This window comes from Nerophis ophidion, linkage group LG06 (assembly GCF_033978795.1).
Source record: "Nerophis ophidion isolate RoL-2023_Sa linkage group LG06, RoL_Noph_v1.0, whole genome shotgun sequence".
Taxonomy (NCBI): Eukaryota; Metazoa; Chordata; class Actinopteri; order Syngnathiformes; family Syngnathidae; genus Nerophis; species Nerophis ophidion.
In genome coordinates this window covers 55,594,594-55,617,867 of record NC_084616.1, presented here as the reverse complement: position 1 = coordinate 55,617,867, position 23,274 = coordinate 55,594,594, and the positions used below count along the sequence as shown (strand labels likewise).

Here is a 23,274-nt window from a genome sequence, read left to right as displayed (position 1 = left end):
CAATAGCTCGTTGAGAAATGTTGTTCTAAAACTGTTCGACAATTTGCTTACAAATTGGTGACCCTCGCCCCATCCTTGTTTGTGAATTACTTAGCATTTCATGGAAGCTGCTTTTATACCCAATCATGGCACCCACCTGTTCCCAATTAGCCTGCACACCTGTGGGATGTTCCAAATAAGTGTTTAATGAGCATTTTTCAACGTTATCAGTATTTATTGCCACCTTTCCCAATTTCTTTGTCACGTGTTGCTGGCATCAAATTCTAAAGTTAATAATTATTTGCAAAAAAAAAAAAATGTTTATCAGTTTGAACATCAAATATGTTCTCTTTGTAGCATATTCAACTGAATAAGGGATGAAAATGATTTGCAAATCAGAGTATTCCATTTAAAATTAACATCTAACACAATTTCCCAACTCATATGGAAACGGGGTTTGTAAATATAAACGGAATACAATGATTTGCAAATAATTTTCAACCCATATTCAGTTGAATATGCTATAAAGACAACATATTTGACGTTCAAACTGATAACCATTTTTTTTGCAAATAGTCATTAACTCTAGGACTTGATGCCAGCAACACATGACAAAAAAGTTGGGAAGGGTGAAAACAAATACTGATAAAGTTGAGGAATGCTCATCAAACACTTAGCCTACACACAAAGGCGTGCAGGCTAATTGGGAACAGGCGGGTGCCATGATTGGGTATAAAAACAGCTTCCCAAAAAATTCTCAGTCTTTCATCAAGAAAGGATGGGGCGAGGTACACCCCTTTGTCCACAACTGCGTGAGCAAATAGTCAAACAGTTTAAGAACAACGTTTCTCAAAGTGCAATTGCAAGAAATTTAGGGATTTCAACATCTACGGTCCATAATATCATCAAAAGGTCCAGAGAATCTGGAGAAATCACTCCACGTAAGCGGCATGGCCGGAAACCAACATTGAATGACAGTGACCTTCGATCCCTCAGACGGCACTGTAACAAAAACCGACATCAATCTCTGAAGGATATCACCACATGGGCTCAGGAACACTTCAGAAAACCACTGTCACTAAATACAGTTCGTCGATACATCTGTAAGTGCAAGTTAAAGCTCTACTATGCAAAACGAAAGCCATTGATCAACAACATTCAGAAACGCCGCCGGCTTCTCTGGGCCCAAGATCATCTAAGATGGACTGATGCAAAGTGGAAAAGTGTTCTGTGGTCTGACGAGTCCACATTTCAAATTTTTGGGGGAAATATATGACATCGTGTGTTCCGGACCAAAGGGGAAGCGAACCATCCAGACTGTTATCGACGCAAAGTTCAAAAGCCAGCATCTGTGATGGTATGGGGGTGCATTAGTGCCCAAGGCATGGGTAACTTACACATCCGTGAAGGCACCATTAATGCTGAAAGGTACATACATGTTTTGGAACAATATATGCTGCCATCCAAGCGACGTCTTTTTCCTGGACACCTCTGCTTATTTCAGCAAGACAATGGCAAGCCACATTCAGCACTAGTTACAACAGCGCGGCTGCGTAAAAAGAGAGTGCGGGTACTTTCCCCCATCGAAAATGTGTGGCGCATTATGAAACCTAAAATACAACAGCGGAGACCCCGGACTGTTGAACGACTGAAGCTGTACATAAAACAAGAATGGGAAAGAATTACACTTTCAAAGCTTCAACAATTAGTTTCCTCAGTTGCAAAATGTTTATAGAGTGTTGTTAAAAGAAAAGGTGATGTAACAAAGTGGTGAACATGCCCTTTCACAACTACTTTGGGACATGTTGCAGCCACGAAATTCTAAGTTAAATATTATTTGCAAAAAAAACAAAGTTTATGAGTTTGAACATCAAATATCTTGTCTTTGTAGTGCATTCAATTGAATATGGGTTGAAAAGGATTTGCAAATCATTGTATTCCGTTATATTTACATCTCAACACAATTTCCCAACTCATATGGAAACGGGGTTTGTATATCATTCCATAAACTACTGTAGGTGTTTGTACTACATTCATGATTTTCAAACAGGGTTTTTCTGTCAAAGAGTTGTATTTTTAAAAAGGATATTACAAGTTGAAATTGTGGTGTTTCGTGGGGGGCAAGCACAGTTTAAATTGATTTAAATTTAACAAATTGTGCACATAAAATGCGGTACCACGTTCCGTGTCAAATACATTTTTTTGTGTTCTTGAACAAGATTCCCGGGATGTCAGCCTCTGCGCTCTAGGAGGCGCTGAAGGCATATTTTTTGGGGGGGGGGGAGAGAACATTTGATTTGCATTGTACTGTATTTATTTTAACTGTTTCGTCAAAACATTTCAATAAACAAATATATAAAAAAAATACGTGTTAGCACTGTGCAAAAGATAAAACACTTAACTTTTGTGTGAAAAAAATGTGTTTCCAAAAAATATATCTAAATAACGGAAAACAGCTTGCAGGCAGTTTCTTAAGAACAATTACTTTTTACGGAAGCACAATTATCGTAATTATTCATAGTGAGGACATCATAGACCAGGGGCGTCCAAACATTTTCCAGTGAGGGCTGCATACATGAAAATTAAAGGCATTGATAAATTTTAAAGATGCCAAAACTAATCCAATGTCCACATTTTCCCCTAGATTGCCAAGATATCTGTGGCACTGGGGGCGCGGCGGGAACGTTTTCAATATGACATTATATTATTTGCTATGATGAATATATTTTCTTTAAAAAGGCAAACACTTGCATATATAAATTTAAAACAAATATCTTGTCAATTATAGTATTAACATAATTTTTTTCTTACGTAATATGTTTCTCTGTAATTTAATTGTTGATGCTTATTGTAAAATGTACTTCTTTTTTTTTTTAGATATTTCTCCAATTTTTTCCAGTCATTCTTTGTTTATTAAAAACGACCACCAACAAATCTAGCATTTATTTTTGGTGTTATTGTAGAATGTGCTCATCTTTAAAAACACTTTACTTCTCGCTCCATGTCCGCAATGAAAAGCAATCTGCAGCAAGTGTGATGCCACACTTGCTTTGCGCTGCTGCAAGCCTTCCTCTCCTTAAAAGTGGCCATTGACTCTCATCTTAGACTTTGCAGAACGCCGTCTGCGGGTATATCTTGGATACATTAAGGTATGTCCACAGCGTGGACATGCAACCTACTGCTCCATGCATGCATGCGTGTTAATACTGTAACAACCTGGTGGGGTAAACGTGTAGGTTTCTGTGTTATGATGTTCAGTTTTCCCATGGTCTTGACCACACCGTTTTGCCAGAGAATGAGAAAGTGTTGTGTCCAGGAGTGAAACAGAGGTGGATGTGTGTAAACGGAGGAAATAGGAATTAGGCCTGTGTTGCGGCTAATATTTTGCCGGGGCGCACAGCCACTATCAAATACTTACGCGGAAACTCTGTATTGTAAGTCAAAATATGCTAAGGTATCTGAATAAAACAACATCTTAGATTTGTATAGCAGGTGAAGAAGCAAATCATTGTAATATCTAATTGTATATCTCATTGATACAAAAATTATTATTAAAAATTGCAGATGGACAATTAAAAACAACTTGCAGGATGAAAATGGATGGAACACCATTTAAAAAGACAGTGTATTATGACAAATCAGCTCTAGAGTCAAATACTTGTAAATAACTGTGACTCAACATGCAATTACAAATGTCAGATTTGTGTAAATGTTATTTCCTTGTTTGGTTGCACTTTGTTAGCCAGTAGACAGGTCAACATCCTGCTGAGTATTAGCAACCTTTGCGCTGACTTGATTAATCAGAATCACTGTGTTCAGTCTACTTCACTCTGTTCAAGAGGAAAGTAGACTAAAGATGGTTATTTTTGAAGGCCACCCACTGCTAAAAATAGATTTCAAATGATCCAATGAACGCCACAGGCCCTTTATTTAGCTCTTCAGGAGTACGGTTAACTTCCTTGTTTTAGTTTTACGTCAAAAGTACAAAGCTGCAACAATGTGATATTTCTAAATATAGTTGACACAGCCGAATGCATGCAAATCCTCCTCATCACCGTCTGACTGGTTACATGCTAGTTTTAGCCGCTAAGATGCAAGCATAAGGTTATAATAGGTTTCGTACAACTTTTCCATGGCCAATTTCAAGCACTTTTTAAGGACTTTCAAGATCAATTTCCCAGTTTTTCCACTACCCTTTAAAAGGCGAAAACCAGTATTAATCAATTCATAGCCTTGTTGTGTGAGGTCACCAAATGCTGTCTGTAGGGAAAATATGGAAAATCTGCTAATACCTAAGCTTAACATTGAACCAGCAGTTATCATTAACTGAATGGGGCATAGAAAATAAAGCAGTGTTTCTGTAGACTATTCAATGTCATTGGTGTTTCCAAACATTTACTTGTTTGTTTGTATCATCATCATCATCATTCATGTATACATCATTCCTTACAAGAAATAGCAATAATTATTTTTTGTTTACTTGTTTGATTGTATCATAATTCATGCATACATCATGTTCATTAAAACGACAACCTCCCGGCATGATGGACCGATGCACCACTGTCCCCTTGGGGGCAACACAGACGGCTCTGGCATGTCAACAACCTGATGTAAGGGCTCGGGCAAAGCCAACAGATCAAGTGTGTGGCTTTCATTTTTTAACCTCTTAAGGCCCAAGTTGTTTGTTTACATGATTTTTTTAAATTATATTTCTTTGCTATTTACAGCTTATTGGACCCTAATTAGAAATTTAAAAAAATAAGAATCATCTTTTTATATGATGTATTTAGTCCATAAGTGACAAACGTGTAACAGGCCGAATTGGCAGGAAATGTGTCCGAGTCAAAGTGAGCTATTTTGGGACACAAAAGTTGGATTTTCCCCCTCTTTTCGATGGTTCTTTTTTCGAATGGTTGTGTACTTCATGTTTAGTGACATACCAGTTCTTACACATTTTTTTTTTCAAATTCCATTGTATGTTATACTCTTCTGACACCACCATATGGCAGTGTAAGTGTCCACATAAGCACCCTGGGGGGACTTGAAGGTATGCCAAGGGGTACATGAATTTTTTTTTTAAATATTCTAATAATAGCAACAATTAAAACATCTTTTATAAATTATTTATTGAATGATACTTCAACAAAATATATATGTAGGTTCATAAACTGTGAACAAAATACAACAATGCAATATTCAGTGTTGACAGCTAGATTTTTTGTGGACATGTTTCATAAATATTGATATTAAAGACTTCTTTTTCGTGAAGAAATGTTTACAATTAAGTTCATGAATCCAGATGGATCTCTATTACAATCCCCAAAGAGGGCACTTTAAGTTGATGATTACTTCTATGTGTAGAAATCTTTACTTATAATTGAATCACTTGTTTATTTTTCAACAACTTTTTAGTTATTTTTATATCTTTTTTTCCAAATAGTTCAAGAAAGACCACTGCAAATGAGCAATATTTTGCCCTGTTATACAATTTAATAAATCAGAAACTGATGACATAGTGCTGTATTCTACTTCTTTATCTCTTTTTTTCAACTAAAATTGCTTTCCTCAGATTAGGGGGTACTTGAATTAAAAAAAATGTTGACAGGGGGTACATCATTTTGGAAATAAGAGCTAAAAGGTGCTCTCCACGCATGTGGCCAACTAAGCCTTTATTTTTTTTACATTTTATAATCACCCTATTGAGTCAGACTGCCGAAAAATATAATGAACATTCCCAAGCTCTTCACCCAAAATTCAAGCATTTTTCAAACCTTGAAATCACAACTTTAAAATCCAAGCATTTTCAAGGTTTTTAAGCACAAACCCATAGAAACCCTGTTACATCACTGATAAATGGGTTGTACTTGTATAGTGCTTTTTTACCTGGAAGGTACTCAAAGCGCTTTGACACTACTTCTACATTTACCCAATCACACACACTAGTGTGTGTGTGACAATCATTGGTACTTTAAAGGCCTACTGAAATTAAAATTTCTTATTTAAACGGGGATAGCAGGTTCATTCTATTTGTCATACTTGATCATTTCGCAATATTGCCATATTTTTGCTGAAAGGATTTAGTAGAGAACATCCACGATGCTAAGGCAAAAGCGCTGCCTCTACCGGAAGTCGCAGACGATGACGTCACATGTTTGATGGCTCCTCACATATTCACATTGTTTTTAATGAGAACCTCCAACAAAAAGTGCTATTCGGACCTAGAAAACGACAATTTCCCCATTAATTTGAGCGAGGATGAAAGATTTGTGTTTGAGGATATTGATAGCGACGGAATAGAAAAAAAATATATATATTTTTTTTTAAGTTAAAAAAAAACGCGATTGCATTGGGATGGATTCCGATGTTTTTAGACACATTTACTAGGTTAATTCTGGGAAATCCCTTATCTTTATATTGTCTTGCTAGTGTTTTAGTGAGTTTAATACTCCTGATAGTCAGAAGGGTGTCTCCACGGATGTCTTGACTCGCAGTGTCTCAGGGGAGTCGACGGCAGCTAAGGACGGCAAAAGCTCAGCTTTTCTCCGGTAAGAACTGACTTTTTAACCACAATTTTCTCACAGAAACCTGCTGGTTGACATCCGGTAGATCCATGTTCGCTTGACCGCGCTCTGATCCATAGGAAAGTTTCACCTCCAGGAATTTTAAACAAGGAATCACCGTGTGTTTGTGTGGCTAAAGCTTCCCAACTCCATCTTTCTACTGTGACTTCTCCAATATCAATTGAACAAATTGCAAAAGATTCAGCAACACAGATGTCCAAAAAACTGTATAATTATGCGGTTAAAGCAGACGACATTTAGCTGTGTGTGTGCGCAGCGCTCATACTTCCTAAAAACCTGTGACGTCCTGCGCACACGTCATCATTACACGACGTTTCGAAGACGAAACTCCCGGGAAATTTAAAATTGTTATTTAGTAAACTAAAAAGGTGTGTGGCATGTGTTGCAATGTTAATATTTCATCATTGATATATAAACTATCAGACTGCGTGGTGGGTAGTAGTGGGTTTCAGTAGGCCTTTAACTTTAACTTTAACACTGATGGAGGGAGCTGCCATGCTGGGCGTTAACCAGCACCCATCAGGAACAAGGGTGAAGGGTCTTGCTCAGGACACAACGGACGTGACGAGGTTGATACTAGGTGGGGATTGAACCAGGGACCCTCGGGTTGAGCACGGCCACTCTTCCACTGTTCCACCTTTGTTTATGATTTGACACACAGTGGGTGAGCTTCACCCCCAAAGGCACCCTGAAGCTGGATCAAACTCCTGAGGGCTCCAACCTCTCCGGAGGCAGAACATGGACATTGGACTTCTTGCACAGGCTTTCAAAGTCTTATCTGGCTACAGTAGACATTCACGGTGTGCATGTCGTACTGATACGACCCCCCAAAAATGTTCTGCGGCACATAAGAAAAACTGAAAGCCATTAAGTCCTTAATTTGAAGATGTTAAAATCGAAGAATTAAACAAAGCTTAGTAACCCATGCCAGCACACGTCAGAAAATAGCAAAACGATAGTTCAACTTACGGTGTTTCACGTCTCCGGTCACAGTCAGGAAGGCAATATATATTCAATATCCTTGAAATTAAAGTCGAATCCTTCCAGTGTTCATGTTTTGTTTTGCTTGACAGGTAAAGAAGATACGCGCGAGCTCACCTGCGTGCCGCGCTGTTGTTTAGCACGCGCCGACTCACTTCCGGGACTTTCTGGCGCGCGTAGTCTATGTGCACGCGCTCATGCTGTGGTCGGGCAGGCCTTTGATGACCTAAAAGAATGAAAGATGTCTTTATAACGTGACTGTTGTACTATATAGCCATACTCAGCGTTATATATATATATATCATTAGAAGGGCACTTCAGAGGGATACTGAACACTTCTCGCACTTACTTCTTCAGTTGTTTGTTTAAACGACTAATTGTTTAAAAATGTCAAGTGAACCACCATCTTTGTTTCTGTGGGGAACAATACAGAATTCTTCACCTGCTCATGAAGGTACGGAACATTATTTCTCCTTTATTCCTCCCTATTCCTCCTTACCATGAATTGATTAACGTGGACCCTGACAAGTTGAAAAACGTATTCGGGTGTTACCATTTAGTGGTCAATTGTACGGAATATGTACTGAACTGTGCAATCTACTAATAAAAGTTTAAATCAATCTATCAATCAATTTTCACCACATAAAGTACCGGTAATAATGTTTAACAAAAACATCCAGTTTTTGAACTTTAAATGCAGTTTTACTCCACATAGTTACAGACTGGGTAAATAATTAACACCTACAGTATAATACATTGTTTTTAAGTTACTGTACCGGTTAGGAAGTCTCATCACATTGTTTTTATTGGATGTATTTCCCTGTTAGAGAATGGTAATACTGTATGTGAACATGTTAAACAAGATCATTGAAAGTGACTTAAGTGTGGTTTCTTATACTCCTTTTTGGATATGTTAAATTGTGTAAACGTGTAATATGTATAGTGCTTTAATGTTTGCAACTTTGTTAGGCCCGTTTGAAATCATCGTTAAGCATTTGTGATGCAGACATGCCTATTTTGAATTAATAAATCTATAAAACAATACGTTTATAGTTTAGATATTCACTGATATTTTGGCCTTTGCCAGAAAGCACCAGAGTTGGAGCCTTTCTTCCTTTAATCAGCTGTTGTCTTTAAAAGTGTGTGGCAGTCTGCCACCTGCTGGGGATTTTCTGCTACTGCACTTTATTACATTTGCAAATGAACAACGGTGCAATATGCAGGCCTTTATGCTACATAATACCTTTTAATTTTTGAATGTCGATCCATTTTTCTACCGCTTATTCCTTTCATGGTTGTGGTGGGTGCTGGAGCCTCTCTCAGCTAAATTCGGGAATGTAAAAATCAAAAGAATGTAAAAATATTAAAACGTGGATTTATTATAGTAGCGCTATAGTACTGCAATTATTTTAGTTGTATAGTAAATCAATACCTTTTTAATAATGGTCTGAGTAGAAGTAGACTTCACTTTAGTAACAATTGCATCTAAGATACTCTTCCAATTAGTCAAATACAGAAACAACAGCATCAGTATCCCTAGCCTAATTTTACAAAGTGCTTTCTGTCATTGTGTGTTTGTGTGTGTGTGTGTGTGTGTGTGTGTGTGTGTGTTTGTGTGTGTGTGTGTGCGCGCGCGCTGTATGAGAGAGATCATAGACATGATTGTGACACATTTAAACAATCTCTGTATGCACTTTCTTGGCTTTTAGCTATGATAACACAGTTTCTGGCAATTAAACAGTTGATTGATCTATATTAACTGTTCAAACAACAAATCCACAAGCGTTTTATGTATATATCCTTAAACGATACCTTAGAGAGATACTGAACATTTTCCACACTTATTTATCCAGTTGTTTAAACAACTAATTATTATATATTATATATTGTGGAGAACAATACCGAATTATTCACCTGCTCATGAAGGTAAGGAAAAATGTTTCTCCTTTATTCCTCCAAATTCACAAGATAAATAGTACTTCCCTCTAGAACAGAGTGAAGTAGACAGAACATAGTGAGCCTGATTAATCAAGTCAGCACAAAGGTGGCTAATACTCAGCAGGATGTTGACCTGTCTACTTGCTAAATAGGAACATTTTAATTTCCCTTGCGGATCAATAAAGTTAAAGTTAAAAGTTTGTCTAAATCTAAATCTAATGTTGAGTGAATGTTGATAGAATGTCACTAAATGTGAAGTTGTAAGCAACTTTGACACCGCGCAGCTGTGTTGCGTTTAAAGAAACAAAACACAAATGAAGCAAATGTGTTGTTGCTGGTTTGTCATCTGTCTGTCTGAGCTGATGTGATGATGTGTTTGCACAGCTGGGCGTGTTTGCACAACTGGGCGTGTTCGAACATGGGTGCATGACACAGATAGTGCGAATAGCTTAATATTTCAGCGTGGTCTGCGTGTGATGTTAGATTGCATGATTCATTCACTGTGCAACCAATCTGTCTCTTGAGTCATGTAACCCTTCAGTTAGTTGGGTCAGTGGTTTTCAACCATTTTCTGTCATGTTCCCCAAGGCTGACGGACATTTTTTTGAAACCACCTCTAAATTAAAATTGATGATATTTCTTTATCTGTTATTGTCAAGCTAGTTGTTGACTCATATTTACTCTAAATAACAAGTGAATTCTACTTAAGATATACAAAGTAGTAGCTGAATTTATGAGCTTATTTGGTTCTGTGACGGAGCACTTAAGTCAAAACGCTTGTCTCTCAAATCAATGTCGGCCGTTCATATTAATTGAAATCAATTTAATTGGTGCTTGCCCCTCTAAAACAGCATTATTTGAACATGTAATATGCCTTTTAAGAATTAAAACAAACTTACATAATATTGTATGAAAAACACCACAATACAATGCATTACAACCAACTACAGTAGTTTTATTAAGTAATTTAATAATATTTACATTTTAGTGCAGACTTACATAGTATCTCCTTCCAGCTGCTTCCTGACAAACAGACCATCATCAGCCTCTAAGTATGTTCTTGGATGAATGTTTGCTGTTTGGATATTATTTTATCATCTTTGGCTGGCATGAGACTCATTCTGCTTAAGTTTGGTGCAGACTAGCAGAGCTACACTTAAATTTCTTTGTCAAGTTGGTAATGTTTCTGATGATTTTCTTTAATGAAGATCATGTGCTTTTTCTCAGCATTGCCCTTCCCACTCACTTTTTTCCTTCACATTGCTGGTAGACAACTTTCTTCCTTCACATTGCTGGTAGACAAAGTCTCTTGCGCTCTAGTAAGACCGAAGGTTTTGGTCAGATCTTACCGGGTTCACTAGCATTGCTATGCAAAGTAATGGCAGGGAAGCTTGCTATATACATTTTTGAAGGCAATTTAAAGAGAGAAAATGGAAAAAAGGACAGGCTGCATGTGTCCTTTGCCATTTTTAAAGAAAGCCTGCTTTCCTTTCAGATGACTGTAAAAGCAGAGATGAATATATATCTATCTCAGATTATATCTTCTAACTGTAACAACCCCAGAGTTCTGTTCAAAACTAATAACACTGTCATTGATTCTCCCCAATCTGTTGGTTTTGATGCTTCTTTCGAATTATTTCAAAATTGTCTCAATTTTTTCACTGACAAAATTGTGTCAACTAGAGCCAGTTTATCCCAGCCTTCATATGACCCTTCTGTTCCTCTGCATTTCTCTTCTGTTTTCCATCAGTTTGAGCCGGTGTCCTTTTATTTTTTTAAATGACAGTTAGTCATATGAAGCCCTCTGGTTCTCCTGCATATGCCCTCCCACCTCGCCTGTTTAAGGAGGTACTTGCTACTATTGGATCAAGTGTCCTTAAAATTATCAATAGTAGCCTCTCTTCTGGAATAGTTCCAGTAGAGTTTAAACATGCAGTGGTATGACCTCTACTTAAAAAACCAAGTCTTGACCCCTCTCTAACCTTAGACCTATCTTTAATCTTCCATACATTTCCAAAATATTAGAGAAGGTTGTCTACAGTCAGTTGTTGCCCTTCTTAGAGGATAATGGTATCAATGAGCTGTTCCAGTCCGGTTTTAAAGCCCTCCACAGCACAGAGTCAGCGCTTCTAAAAGTTTTTAACGATATCCTCCTGTCAACTGATTCCGGTAAATATGTTGTACTGGTGCTTTTAGATCTGTCTGCTGCGTTCGACACCGTCGACCACGGCGCCTTAATCGCTCGTCTTGAGAACTGTGTGGGTATTAAGGGCGCCGACCTCAACTGGTTCCGGTCGTACCTAACCGACAGGAGTTTTTGTGTAAAAATAGACCATTTTATGTCTTCCACAGCTCCTTTACCACATGGGGTCCCCCAGGGCTCAATCCTTGCCCCAATCTTATTTGCGCTTTACATTCTCCCCCTTGGTTGTATTTTTAGGAAGTACAGTATTGCATTTCATTTTTATGCCGATGATTGCCAGATCTATTTTCCCATGGCACAAAATAACACGGTTCAACGTCTTATTGACTGCCTGCACGACATCAAAGCCTGGCTTTCAGCTAACTTCCTGAGCCTAAATGAAGACAAAACAGAAGTTATGTTGTTCGGTCCAAGTCGCTCTCCCTCCCCCAACGTTGACCTCGGCACTCTGACCCTGTATCTCAGCGACTGTGTCACAAATCTGGGGGTAAAGTTCGACTCAGATTTTAAATCAGCGTCGTTCAAAAAAGCTTTTATCAATTACGCCAAAAAGCGAAAGCGAAACCGCTTCTATCAGGACATGATCTCGAGAAATTAATCCACGCCTTTATCTCGAATCGTTTAGACTACTGCAATGCCTACAGCCCGTACAGAACTCTGCTGCTCGTCTACTAACACAGACCCGCAGACGTGAGCACATCACCCCTATATTGGCGTCCCTTCATTGGCTCGCTGTGCGTTACCGAATCAACTTTAAACTCCTTCTATTTGTTTTTAAATGTCTAAACAACCTCGCGCCAACATATGTCTCCGACCTCCTTCAACCTTACTGCCCCACCCGATCCCTAAGATCAGCCGATCAGCTGCTACTGATGGTCCCTGACACAAGGCTGAAGCTTAGAGGTGACAGAGCTTTCGCTGCTGCTGCTCCCAAGCTCTGGAATGACCTACCTCTTGAGTGTTTTACAAGCCTCCTCTCTTCCTGTTTTTAAATCTCTCTTAAAAGAATAATTTTATTCCATGGCTTTTAACACTGAGCTATATCCATCCTGCAATGGCGCCCCATAATACACCTGCTGTGAACCTGTTTTTATGTTTTATTTATTTTATTTATTTTTTATCATGTTCTGTTTTTGTTGTGTTGTGTTTGCTCGGTTCTCGTATTATCTTTTAACCTGCCCATTGTACAGCACTTTGGCTACCGCTGTGGTAAATTTTAAATGTGCTTTATAAATAAAGTTGATTTGATTTGATTTAAACCACAACAACATTGGCTGAGAGACAGCTCTTACCTCAAAAACTCTTAATTTGTGGCACTCTTAAGTTGAGGTTCCACTCTAGTTGGATTTGGCCTGTGTATTAAGGTAAACCTTTTTTTTAAGATAGTAAATATCTTTTTTGACAGTGAAAAGATAGAAGAACATGTAACTTTACAAAGTTTACAAAGCAAAATGTAAATGTGTGAATGCGTATATGTTGTTCTAAACCAAAATTAATATATGTTGTACATTATTACATAACTTTTTTCGTCCACCTGTAAGTCCCACATTGTTTATCCAGTTGATCCCATAAGACGGCGTGGCTCGGTTGGTAGAGTGGTTGTGAACTTAAGGGGTTGGTGGTTCAATCCCGTTCTTTCGGCATCCGAGTCACATCCGTTATATCCTTACTCCTGATGGGTCGTGGTTTGGGCCTTGTATGGCAGCTCTTGCAATCAGTGAGTGAATGTGTGTGTGTGAATAGGTGAATGTGGAAATAGTGTCAACGTGCTTTGAGTACTTTGAAAGTAGAGAAAAATGCTATACAAATATAAACTATTTATCATTCATTCCCCTCAAAATGTTCAGCGCATTAAGGACAAGCGGACTCAGTCAACAAACATTTCCCAAAATGACCGTTTTTACAGTAACTCATCATTCTATGGTATTTCTGTAGTGGGTTTACAAATTCACCCACAGTACTTTAGTTTTAGGGTTAGAGAGTTCCTGTAGCACATTTTTTTGCTAAGGGACACATCCTGTGTTGTGGTTGTGGTGCTAAGAAGCTACTGTCAATATATTACTACATTGCTAATGAAAAAATTTAAGTGTCAATGTCATTAAAAAAACTAGCTCCGTCTGTTGGAACTCCTCCTTTGATTCCTGTTCTTATGCGCTACAGTGGTGACCCTGACGTCAGACCCGTTGGAGTTTCCAAGACTGAACAGAACTTCGAAAGTTGCGACTTGGCAAATTCTGCTGTTCTCAAATTGCAAGTGTTTTGTAAAACGTCAGCAGCAACACCGTTTGCTCAGGCAGAGGCTCAATTCGCCCTGTGTGATATTATTACCACGTCATGTCGGCGCTTGGGAGCTCCACTACAGCCACAGCAGTAAGCCTCATTACATCTACTCCGCCCTGAACAAGGGGACATATTACGGTCTCTTTAGCTCGCTCTCTGAAAGTGCCAAATACCAACAGCTTCTCGGTGTGTTCCTTGGTCTGACACAGTCCACCTTCTCGGCCGCCACATTGAGACCAAGAGGTCCCCCACCCCATGGATGCTAGGGCCCGACGGCTTAACCCGGAGAGACTGGCGGCTACCAAGTCCGAATTTTCCAACATAGAACGCCTTGGTATCATCCGCTGTTCAGTATCTTTCATTTTCATTTTATCAAACACCACAACATTTATCTTAACTTGGTGGCCTAATTTTATAAACTGAAATTAACCTTAAGTAGGACTTCACACACAATAGTCAATATTTAGAACGCCTTGGTATCATCCGCTGTTCAGTATCTTTCATTTACATTTTATCAATAATACAAAAACATTCTCCTCAAACAAGTTTATCATCAGATCAGCTGAATCATGCGTCAAAGTTTCCGCATTTTCCACTCATTTAGACAACATTTAGAAACTTAACAGTACTACCTAAACTCTATACATATTAATGATTTTTTTCAAATTGTGTTTTTCTGTAACAACTAATAAGGAGCCAACAACTCCCTTGTTGTTTTAATTTATATTTATTTAATTGTGTTCTCTGACCAGTAAGTGTGTAAACACTTGTAGCATGGAGAAGTTCACATTGGCGCAAACAATGGTAGCCTGCGCATTCATGTTCATCACCGTTTAAACAGGAATGGTAACTGTTTTTGACAAAACAGCTTATTTTTACGGAACAACTGAAGCAGCAAATACACACAGCTTTAACTTAATCTGTCGATGTCACAATTGATGGCTCGCTTTCTGATGGCATCATGTAGCGTAAAGAATAAAATGTGTCCTCTTCACTTTTTCCTGGTGTTGACATATTAAGATGTCAATCAAGCATGTTAAATAATCCCCTTTTTGTTTTGGCTCTGCCAGTGAGACAACTAATAAAATGTGTCCTCTTCACTTTTTCCTGGTGTTCACATATTAAGATGTCAATCAAGCATGTTAAATAATCCCCTTTTTGTTTTGGCTCTGTCAGTGAGACAATCAACTTGAACTTATCTCAAAAGGAAAAGCATCTGATTGTCCCCCAATCTCACCAACTCCCACGCTCCGTCATATTGTACGCTATTAAATAACTGTGATTGGATACATCCTGAACTTGTCACACCCATTTACAAGATGAAATTAAATATGCTTGGATTTTATTTCTGACAACTTTTTGTCTCGTTTTAAATTGGTCGACACTAGTTTACTGAGGGCTTAGGGGAGGGGTGTGTGTGTCTGTGTGTGGGCGGACTCGTGGAGCTTGACACGTGATAAACATAAAAGAGGAAAGATGATATCATAGGAGTGTAGTAGCGTGTCCCTTTTTCACCGTATTTCTCTGCCGCTGCGGATAATTTTGTCAACTTGTAATTCATACATTTTATGGGTATTTTAAAATGTTTATTTTGTCCCTACGTGAGCGGCCCGGTTTGCATGCTAAGATATTATAATGCTTATTACGACCTCAACTTGGAAATTGTTTTAAGTTGCTGTATAATGGAAACATCTACAGCAGGTGCTGTGCCAGAAACTTAAAGGCCTACTGAAATGAGATTTTCTTATTTAAACGGGGATAGCAGGTCCATTCTATGTGTTATACTTGATCATTTCGCGATATTGCCATATTTTTGCTGAAAGGATAAAGTTCGCAACTGGAGAAAAGCCCTGCCTCTACCGGAAGTGGCAGACGATGACGTCACACGTGTGGAGGCTCCTCACATATTGACATAGTTTTTGATGGGAGCCTCCAACAAAAAGTGCTTTTCGGACCGAGAAAACGACAATTTCCCCATTAATTTGAGCGAGGATGAAAGATTCGTGTTTGAGGATATTGATGGCGAAGGACTAGAGAGAAAAAAAAAAACAATAAAAAAAAAACGCGATTGCAATCGCGTTGCATTGAGACAGAGTCATATGTTTTTAGAGACATTCACTAGGATAATTCTGGGAAATCCCTTATCTTTCTATTGTGTTGCTAGTGTTTTAGTGAGTTTAACAGTACCTGATAGTCGGAAGTGTACGTCCACGGCCGGGTGTTGAAGCGCAGTGTCTCGGGGAAGTCGACGGCAGCTGTACGGGAGTCACAAACTCAGCTGATATCCGGTAAGTGGCAACTTTTTAACCACAATTTTCTCACCGAAACCTGCTGGTGGACAAGTGGTCGGGATCCATGTCCGCTGTGATCCATAGGAAAGTTTCAACTCCGTGAATTTTAAACAATGAATCACCGTGTGTTTGTGTGGCTAAAGGCTAAAGCTTCCCAACTCCATCTTGCTACTTTGACTCCTCCAATATTAATTGAACAAATTGCAAAAGATTCAGCAACACAGTTCTCCAAAATACTGTATAATTATGTCGTTAAAGCAGACGACATTTAGCTGGGTGTGTGCGTAGCGCTCATACTTCCTAAAAACCCATGACGTCTTGCGTACACGTCATCATTACACAACGTTTTCAAGACGAAACTCCCAGGAAATTTTAAATTGCAATTTAGTAAACTAAAAAGGCCGTATTGGCATGTGTTGCAATGGTAATATTTCATCATTGATATATACACTATCAGACTGCGGTCGGTAGTAGTGGGTTTCAGTAGGCCTTTAATAGTGGTTTGTATGAATAAATAAATAATTGTTAACAGGTTACCAGTAGTATTTCGATTCGGGCAAGGTGCATGAAAAAATGTGGTCCGCTATAGTTTCAAATGTTTGGACTGCTAACTAGACAGATGTCACAAGTCACAATGTGCAGGACAATGCTGCATCATTTTCTAATGGCCAGCAGGGAGCAGCAGCAGTTAACCTCAGAAAACATGGAGATGGCAATAGGTAGTTCCATGGCTTCTTTAGTACAAAATGTTGTTAGTTTGGTATTATATATGGTCTATATTGTGTCTTCTCCTATTACAAAGACACACATAAGCATAAAGATCTTTGCACTAATATCTTGAGGCAACATTTCTTTGCTTCCCCTCTGCTGGGAACACTGCAGAATGAGTCACATCCTCTAAACCTTTGACCTTTCTGAGAAAGTGCCAGCCAGGAGTCAGACGATTCCTCAGTTTCCAGTAAACCTGCGTGGAATTCCCCACCCCTACCCTTGCCCCAGACTGTCCTACGGCATCCCTTTTGCTTTCAGCTTGTAATCACACTCTGAAGGGCTGTACCTGCCAGGTGGAGGTGACTTCTGCCCTAATATAGGTTGAGAGGAACTAAATGGGAGTGATTTGGGCCCCTCCCACATGCATGCCCACTCAAAAAGCATTAGTAGTAGCAGCTGAGAAGTAAAACCAGGAGGAAATGCTCAAGTAGTGTGGGACACAGATCGTTGCAGGTATGTAGACTGAAATGTCTTTGAGGTAGTGTTTGTTTTTTCACATTATGCACAGGCCTGTCAAACTATGTGAATTCCTATTTTTTTTATTGCTCGTTAGACTATTTTGTTTCGTGATGTAGTTGTGGATTGCAGCAGTTTACTACCTTCAGCTGTGTTTGTAAGCTGAATCTTGATTTGTAAGCTGAATCTTGAACAGTAAAGTATCACTTTTTCTTAACTGTGTGTGTGTGTGTGTGTGTGTGTGTGTGTGTGTGTGTGTGTGTGTGTGTGTGTGTGTGTGTGTGTGTGAAAAACATTGTAGCACCAATTCAAGCACAAAGTTTTTGGAATTTGTACTTTTTTTTCTTGTTGAAAAAGCTACAGTATACCACTTGGTTGAAGAAGCCCGAGTATACCACTTGGCTATCTACTTTTTTCATACTACAATACATATATCACCCTGACCTTGTCCTGTTTTTGCTTATATATTATTACGGACCAAGAAACAAATATTGGGTAGTTGAAATGATAATTCCCACCAATTATTATTGTGGTTTTAGACAGGGGTGCTGTAACGGTGGAGAAATTCAAGGATTCACAATGTTCCAATATGATTGTCTCTGACCTTGTCCTGTTTTCTCTTATCTGTTAATATGGACACAAAAAACAATTATTGGATGGTTGAAATGATAATTCCCACCAATTATGATCTTGGTTTTACACAGGGGTGCAATTGGAGCAATTCTAGGAGTCAGAATTTTCCAAAATGTAAGTTAAATACTTCTGACTCTAAACTTGTGAAATTAGCAATAAGGAACAATCTTTCATTTTTTTGTGGTCCAGTTAAAATGACATTTATTTTTACTCTGTATTTTGTTAACCATATGAAGCAAGGCTGAATAAGATGAGAAAACAAAGGTTTAAAACCATTTTTATGCCCCAGGTTCAGGATTTTTTGGATCACACTGATCCATGCTTTGTTTCCGAACATTTTTCCTCCTCTGTTACAATTGGAAGAAGTATACTGTATTGTGATTGCTTCTCTCACAAATAACGACAGCTGACACCTTGCACAAAAAATTATTGAAAGATTTAAATTTCAACTGGAAATGCTCAGTGTGAGTGCTGACCGAAGGGTAATCACGCCCAAGTCTAACACGTTGCTAACGACCTTATGTGAGTATGCCCTGACAAGCCATCGAAGCATGTTTGATCATGTTTTTGTGGAGCAAACTAATACTGCGCACAACTTTGACAGAAATGTTGTTGCCAATGATAGCGGTGCATGAGATATATGCAAGCTGGGCCGCCAACATCAAACATAAAGCAGTGGTTCTCAACTTGTTTACCTGTGGAACCCATCAACCCTAATGACAGGTGGTGACCCAAATTGCAGAATTTATCAACTCAAATATATTTTATTGAATGAAATGACATTGTAGTTAGAATTTGAGGTAGTTCGAAATAATAGTGTTCTAGCCCAACACATACGTTTAATGAATGCCCATCCATCCATTTTCTACCGCTTATTCCCTTTCGGGGCCACGGGGGGCGCTGGCGCCTATCTCAGCTACAATCGGGCGGAAGGCAGGGTACACCCTGGACAAGTCGCCACCTCATCGCAGGGCCAACACAGATAGACAGACAACATTCACACTCACATTCACACACTAGGGCCAATTTAGTGTTGCCAATCAACCTATCCCCAGGTGCATGTCTTTGGAAGTGGGAGGAAGCCGGAGTACCCGGAGGGAACCCACGCATTCACGGGGAGAACATGCAAACTCCACACAGAAAGATCCCGAGCCTGGATTTGAACCCAGGACTGCAGGAACTTAGTATTGTGAGGCAGACGCACTAACCCCTCTGCCACCGTGAAGCCCAGTTTAATGAATGTTTCAGGAAAAATATGTTTTTATCCACAAACTCATCTGTGAAAGGTTTTCTATTCTGCTCCCGCTAGTGATTAGCACAAGCGATTTTACATGGTGATTTCGAAGACCCCCAAATATTAGAATTAAATATACAACCAAGATGTAAATTTACTTAAACAACTTATATATAATTAGATGCTTAAAAGGCAAATACTTCCTAAGGCTTATCAAGAAACAGAACTGTCACATTATTGGTAGCAGAAAACAGTCGTTCTTCTGATATCAGGTTTAAAATAGCACTATATAGTGTTGTCACCACCTTGAGAAGTGATAATAGACACATTACTACATAATTATTTTCATCATGGCAAAGACCCAGTGAAAGAGGGTCTCACCCACCAGTTGAGAATCTAAGCGCTAAGGTACATAATTAGACCTTTACTATTTTGTTGCTGTATATTTTTTCAACACTAAACAGACCTGAAACTTCACTTTTTGAAAAGTAATGGGTCAAAATCTTAAACCTTACATTGGCTTACTCCACTTAGGAAAGTAAGTGATGGTGGTTTGGCTTCAAAGGAACACTTTTTGTTGACGAATGTCGTTATGTTTGGTGTTGGACCATTTCTCAAATTTGTGCAATGTGTGTGTGTGTACTTGCATAGAACAGTGATGCCGGAGTATCTGTTGTCTTGCTGAACAGATGGTCAGTGTATGTGAGGTCTAATGGCTGGTTACCACAGCAGCACACGTCAGATGTGAAGACAAATGTTTATCTGAGGAGGTAGTATAAAAGTCCAAAATGTGACATAATTAGCTTATATACATGTACAAAAACAATGCAGAAGAAGGGTGCTGCCTTACAAATATTGCAACATGTGTTTTATATTTGTTTACTCATCCATTGGTCTAATTTACTTTCATCCTCAGGCGGTGTTCTCATGGAAAGCAGATCATCAGGTGATCTTGCAAGAAATACAGCCGGGGTTGACCCATTTTGCCGCAAGCAGTGGGCATCCCAGTCACTGAGGGTCACCGCCAAGGAGCTGTCGATCGTCTCTCCTGGGGGGAAAAACAACGCCATCGCAGAGCGCTTCTCCAAGTAGGTCACCCCCCTTAGTTGCAAGCTTTCTTCATCAGCCTCAAGTTCAATACTTCTTTTTCACACACCAGTTTTTATTAATGACAACGCTTGGGGACGGTGTGGCGCAGTGGGAGAGTGGGCGTGCGCAATCCGAGCGTCCCTGGTTCAAATCCCACCTAGTACCAACCTCGTCACGTCCGTTGTGTCCTGAGCAAGACACTTCACCCTTGCTCCTGATGGGTGCTGGTTGGCGCCTTGCATGGCAGCTCCCTCCATCAGTGTGTGAATGTGTGTGTGAATGGGTAAATGTGGAAGTTGTGTCAAAGCGCTTTGAGTACTTTGAAGGTAGAAAAGCGCTATACAAGTACAACCCATTTATCATTTATCATTTATTTCTTATCTGCTTCCATCAGCCTGACCAGTTACTTAATTTGCACTTCACTTTTCAGACTCACAAGCCCAAACTAGTGGATTACATCAGGAAAACTCAGATTTGTTGCAGGTGGACTCAAGTTACAAGTTATATGTTTAGTTCAGTTTATTGTGTATTTTCACTGTCCATATTACAGTTACAGCTAGAAAATGGTAAATGCAATTTGAGTTGATCATTTTTGAAAACATTTTAAGTTTAGTTCCACAGTGTATTTTTTGGAAAATGCACTGTCTTATGCCAGCATGCAGGCAGGAAAGTATGCAGACCTTACGATAGCAGTATCCCTGGACCGCCTTGAGTTTTTGACTTGTCATTTGTGAAATGGGGTTGCACAAGTACAAATATGACTGTATTTAGAGATTAAAGTAGAAAGACTTGTCATGAAAACATCATATATTTCTGTGAAGAGGGTAATGTGTGTCAGATGCTTATGGGAACATCATAAAGGAATGCTCATGCCACACACTCCTTTGTCATAGGAAGTGTCAAAACATGTCATACTGTAAAGAGACATACTTGCTGGTATTGGTATATTTTGATGAAAAAAGCAAGAAACCTATACTAATTATATCAAGTCAACAATGTGAGAGTCAAAATGTGAATATAATTTGATTTAACAAGGTGTTTTTTCCACTGATTTTGAAGATATGTATAATGCGTCTTATGGGCTGACATTTGACTTCTTTCTTAGGTACCAGATGGCAGCAGAAGAGGGCAGTGCAGAGAAAAAGAAAGTGGTAGGTGAACTCCATCTCTTTGCAGAAAGATTTTTAAGCCACAATTTGTTACTTTAAAACTAGCTGCCACATTACTTACTCTCTAGACAAAAACCAGCATGTTTAGAAAAACATGAAATCATGAAATAACAAGAAAATGCAAAAAAAAAAAAAAAAAAAAAAAGGAAATTACACACTTTACAAGAGTTAATTTAAAAAGAAGTATTTTCTCTTTGTGTAGTCTTTGATGCTGGTTAACACTTGTTAACACATTCATTCATTCATACATTGACAGAAAAACAGGGTAAAACATACTGTGGAGACCATCAAATAGAGACAGCAATCCAAAAAATGAGCAATGGTGTCCAAAGTGTTTTGGTTTAAATTTTTAGTTGACACATTGTACAAATAATGAAATAATTAAAAAAAACAGCAAGAAAAAAATAGACAAGGCACAGTGTAAAGCAGGTGTGTCAAACTCATTTTAGAGCAGGTCCCAAGTGGGCTGGACTGGTAAAATAACAGTACGATAAGTTATAAATAAAGTCAACCTCAGATTTATTTCTTTGTTTGAAAATAGAACAACTACATTCTAAAATTGTACAAATCGTAATGTTGTTGAGTTTTTTTTTACTATTACCTGTTGCGGTTACATATACCGGTACTTTAATTGTCGTTATTTATATTTTCTGAATAAATTATGTGATAATGTTGATCAGTCAAGTCATTGGTGTTAATTACCAATCTATCAAGATAAAAAAAGTTATTTCAAAATCAAATTACAGGATGTTATTTATGTAGTTTGATCATTTTCCTCCACTGGTGCACGAACATCATGTGGTTTATTTTGTACATATGTAGCATCAGCTACATGCCACATGCGGCTCGTTAACCTTTTCAATCTGGCCCGCCAGACATTCCCCAATTTTTTTTTAGCCATTATGTGCAGTGATGTTTTCAAATGACCGTAAGTCTTGAACTATACAAAGTCTTTCAATGGTTGGATTCTGTGCTTATGGATGTTATACTAGCTACTATGGTAATGGTAATCAAATTAGTTACTATGGTAATCTAGGTCACAGCAGCTCAGACGAGGCACCAAGCAGTGTGGGTGGGAAGCGTTTCCACAGACGTGGAAGGAGGTTTTCACTACAAAGTTCTAAAGCATAGTGATACATCAGATATATCAGATTGTAGGTAGGTTCATTTTGTACCCTTCGCGTTCATATTTCACTGTTTCATTTTTGTTGCGTTTCACTAAATTGTAAAATATGTCGATCAAAAGAGGGTGTGACATTCAGATTTTGTCAATATTCAGTGTTGTATCCTTCATAGAAAAATGTAAAATTCTATTACGTTTTTTAAGGCGGTCTGACATAACGTTTTTAGCATTCAATCAGACATTATTGTGAAGTTTTGTATTAGTATTCATAAAAATAGATTCACTGGCCCCCAGACATTTTTTTTCTCTAAATGTGGCCCCTGACTCAAAATAAATGCCCAGGCCTGATCTACAAAGATACAAAGAATTGCTATTGCGACATCCAGTGGACACATTTAGAACAGTTGTTTCTTTCATTCAAAACTTTCAGGTTAATTTTCATACTTGGCAAACTCATCCAGCGGGCCGGACAAAACCTGTTGGCGGGCCTGATCTGGCCCTCGGGCCGTATGTTTGACACCCCTGGTGTAAAGGGAAAGAGCGCAA

At 38.7% G+C, this 23,274-nt stretch overlaps 2 protein-coding genes across 5 annotated transcripts in view; one reads left to right on the top strand and one right to left on the bottom strand.

Annotated features, from left to right (window-relative positions):
* mical1 (microtubule associated monooxygenase, calponin and LIM domain containing 1) overlaps window positions 1-7,730 on the bottom strand; it is a 34,148-nt gene extending 26,418 nt beyond the window's left edge. Inside the window, exon 1 of the mRNA XM_061904335.1 lies at window positions 7,530-7,730. The gene's annotated coding sequence lies outside the window, so the exon portion shown is untranslated. The remainder of the gene's footprint in view (window positions 1-7,529) is intronic.
* A 183-nt stretch (window positions 7,731-7,913) lies between these two features.
* The window catches only part of lima1a (LIM domain and actin binding 1a), a 36,717-nt gene continuing 21,356 nt past the window's right edge, over window positions 7,914-23,274 (top strand). For 2 of the 4 annotated variants that reach the window (XM_061904338.1, XM_061904336.1), the window contains exons 1-3: window positions 7,914-7,995; window positions 20,264-20,435; window positions 21,542-21,587. In XM_061904338.1, coding sequence (XP_061760322.1) covers window positions 7,929-7,995; window positions 20,264-20,435; window positions 21,542-21,587 — 285 coding nt within the window. In that variant the 5' untranslated portion in view covers window positions 7,914-7,928. Of the gene's footprint in view, window positions 7,996-17,287; window positions 17,478-20,094; window positions 20,118-20,263; window positions 20,436-21,541; window positions 21,588-23,274 lie in introns of those variants that run through there. The other 2 variants (XM_061904339.1, XM_061904340.1) reach the window with 2 other exon arrangements.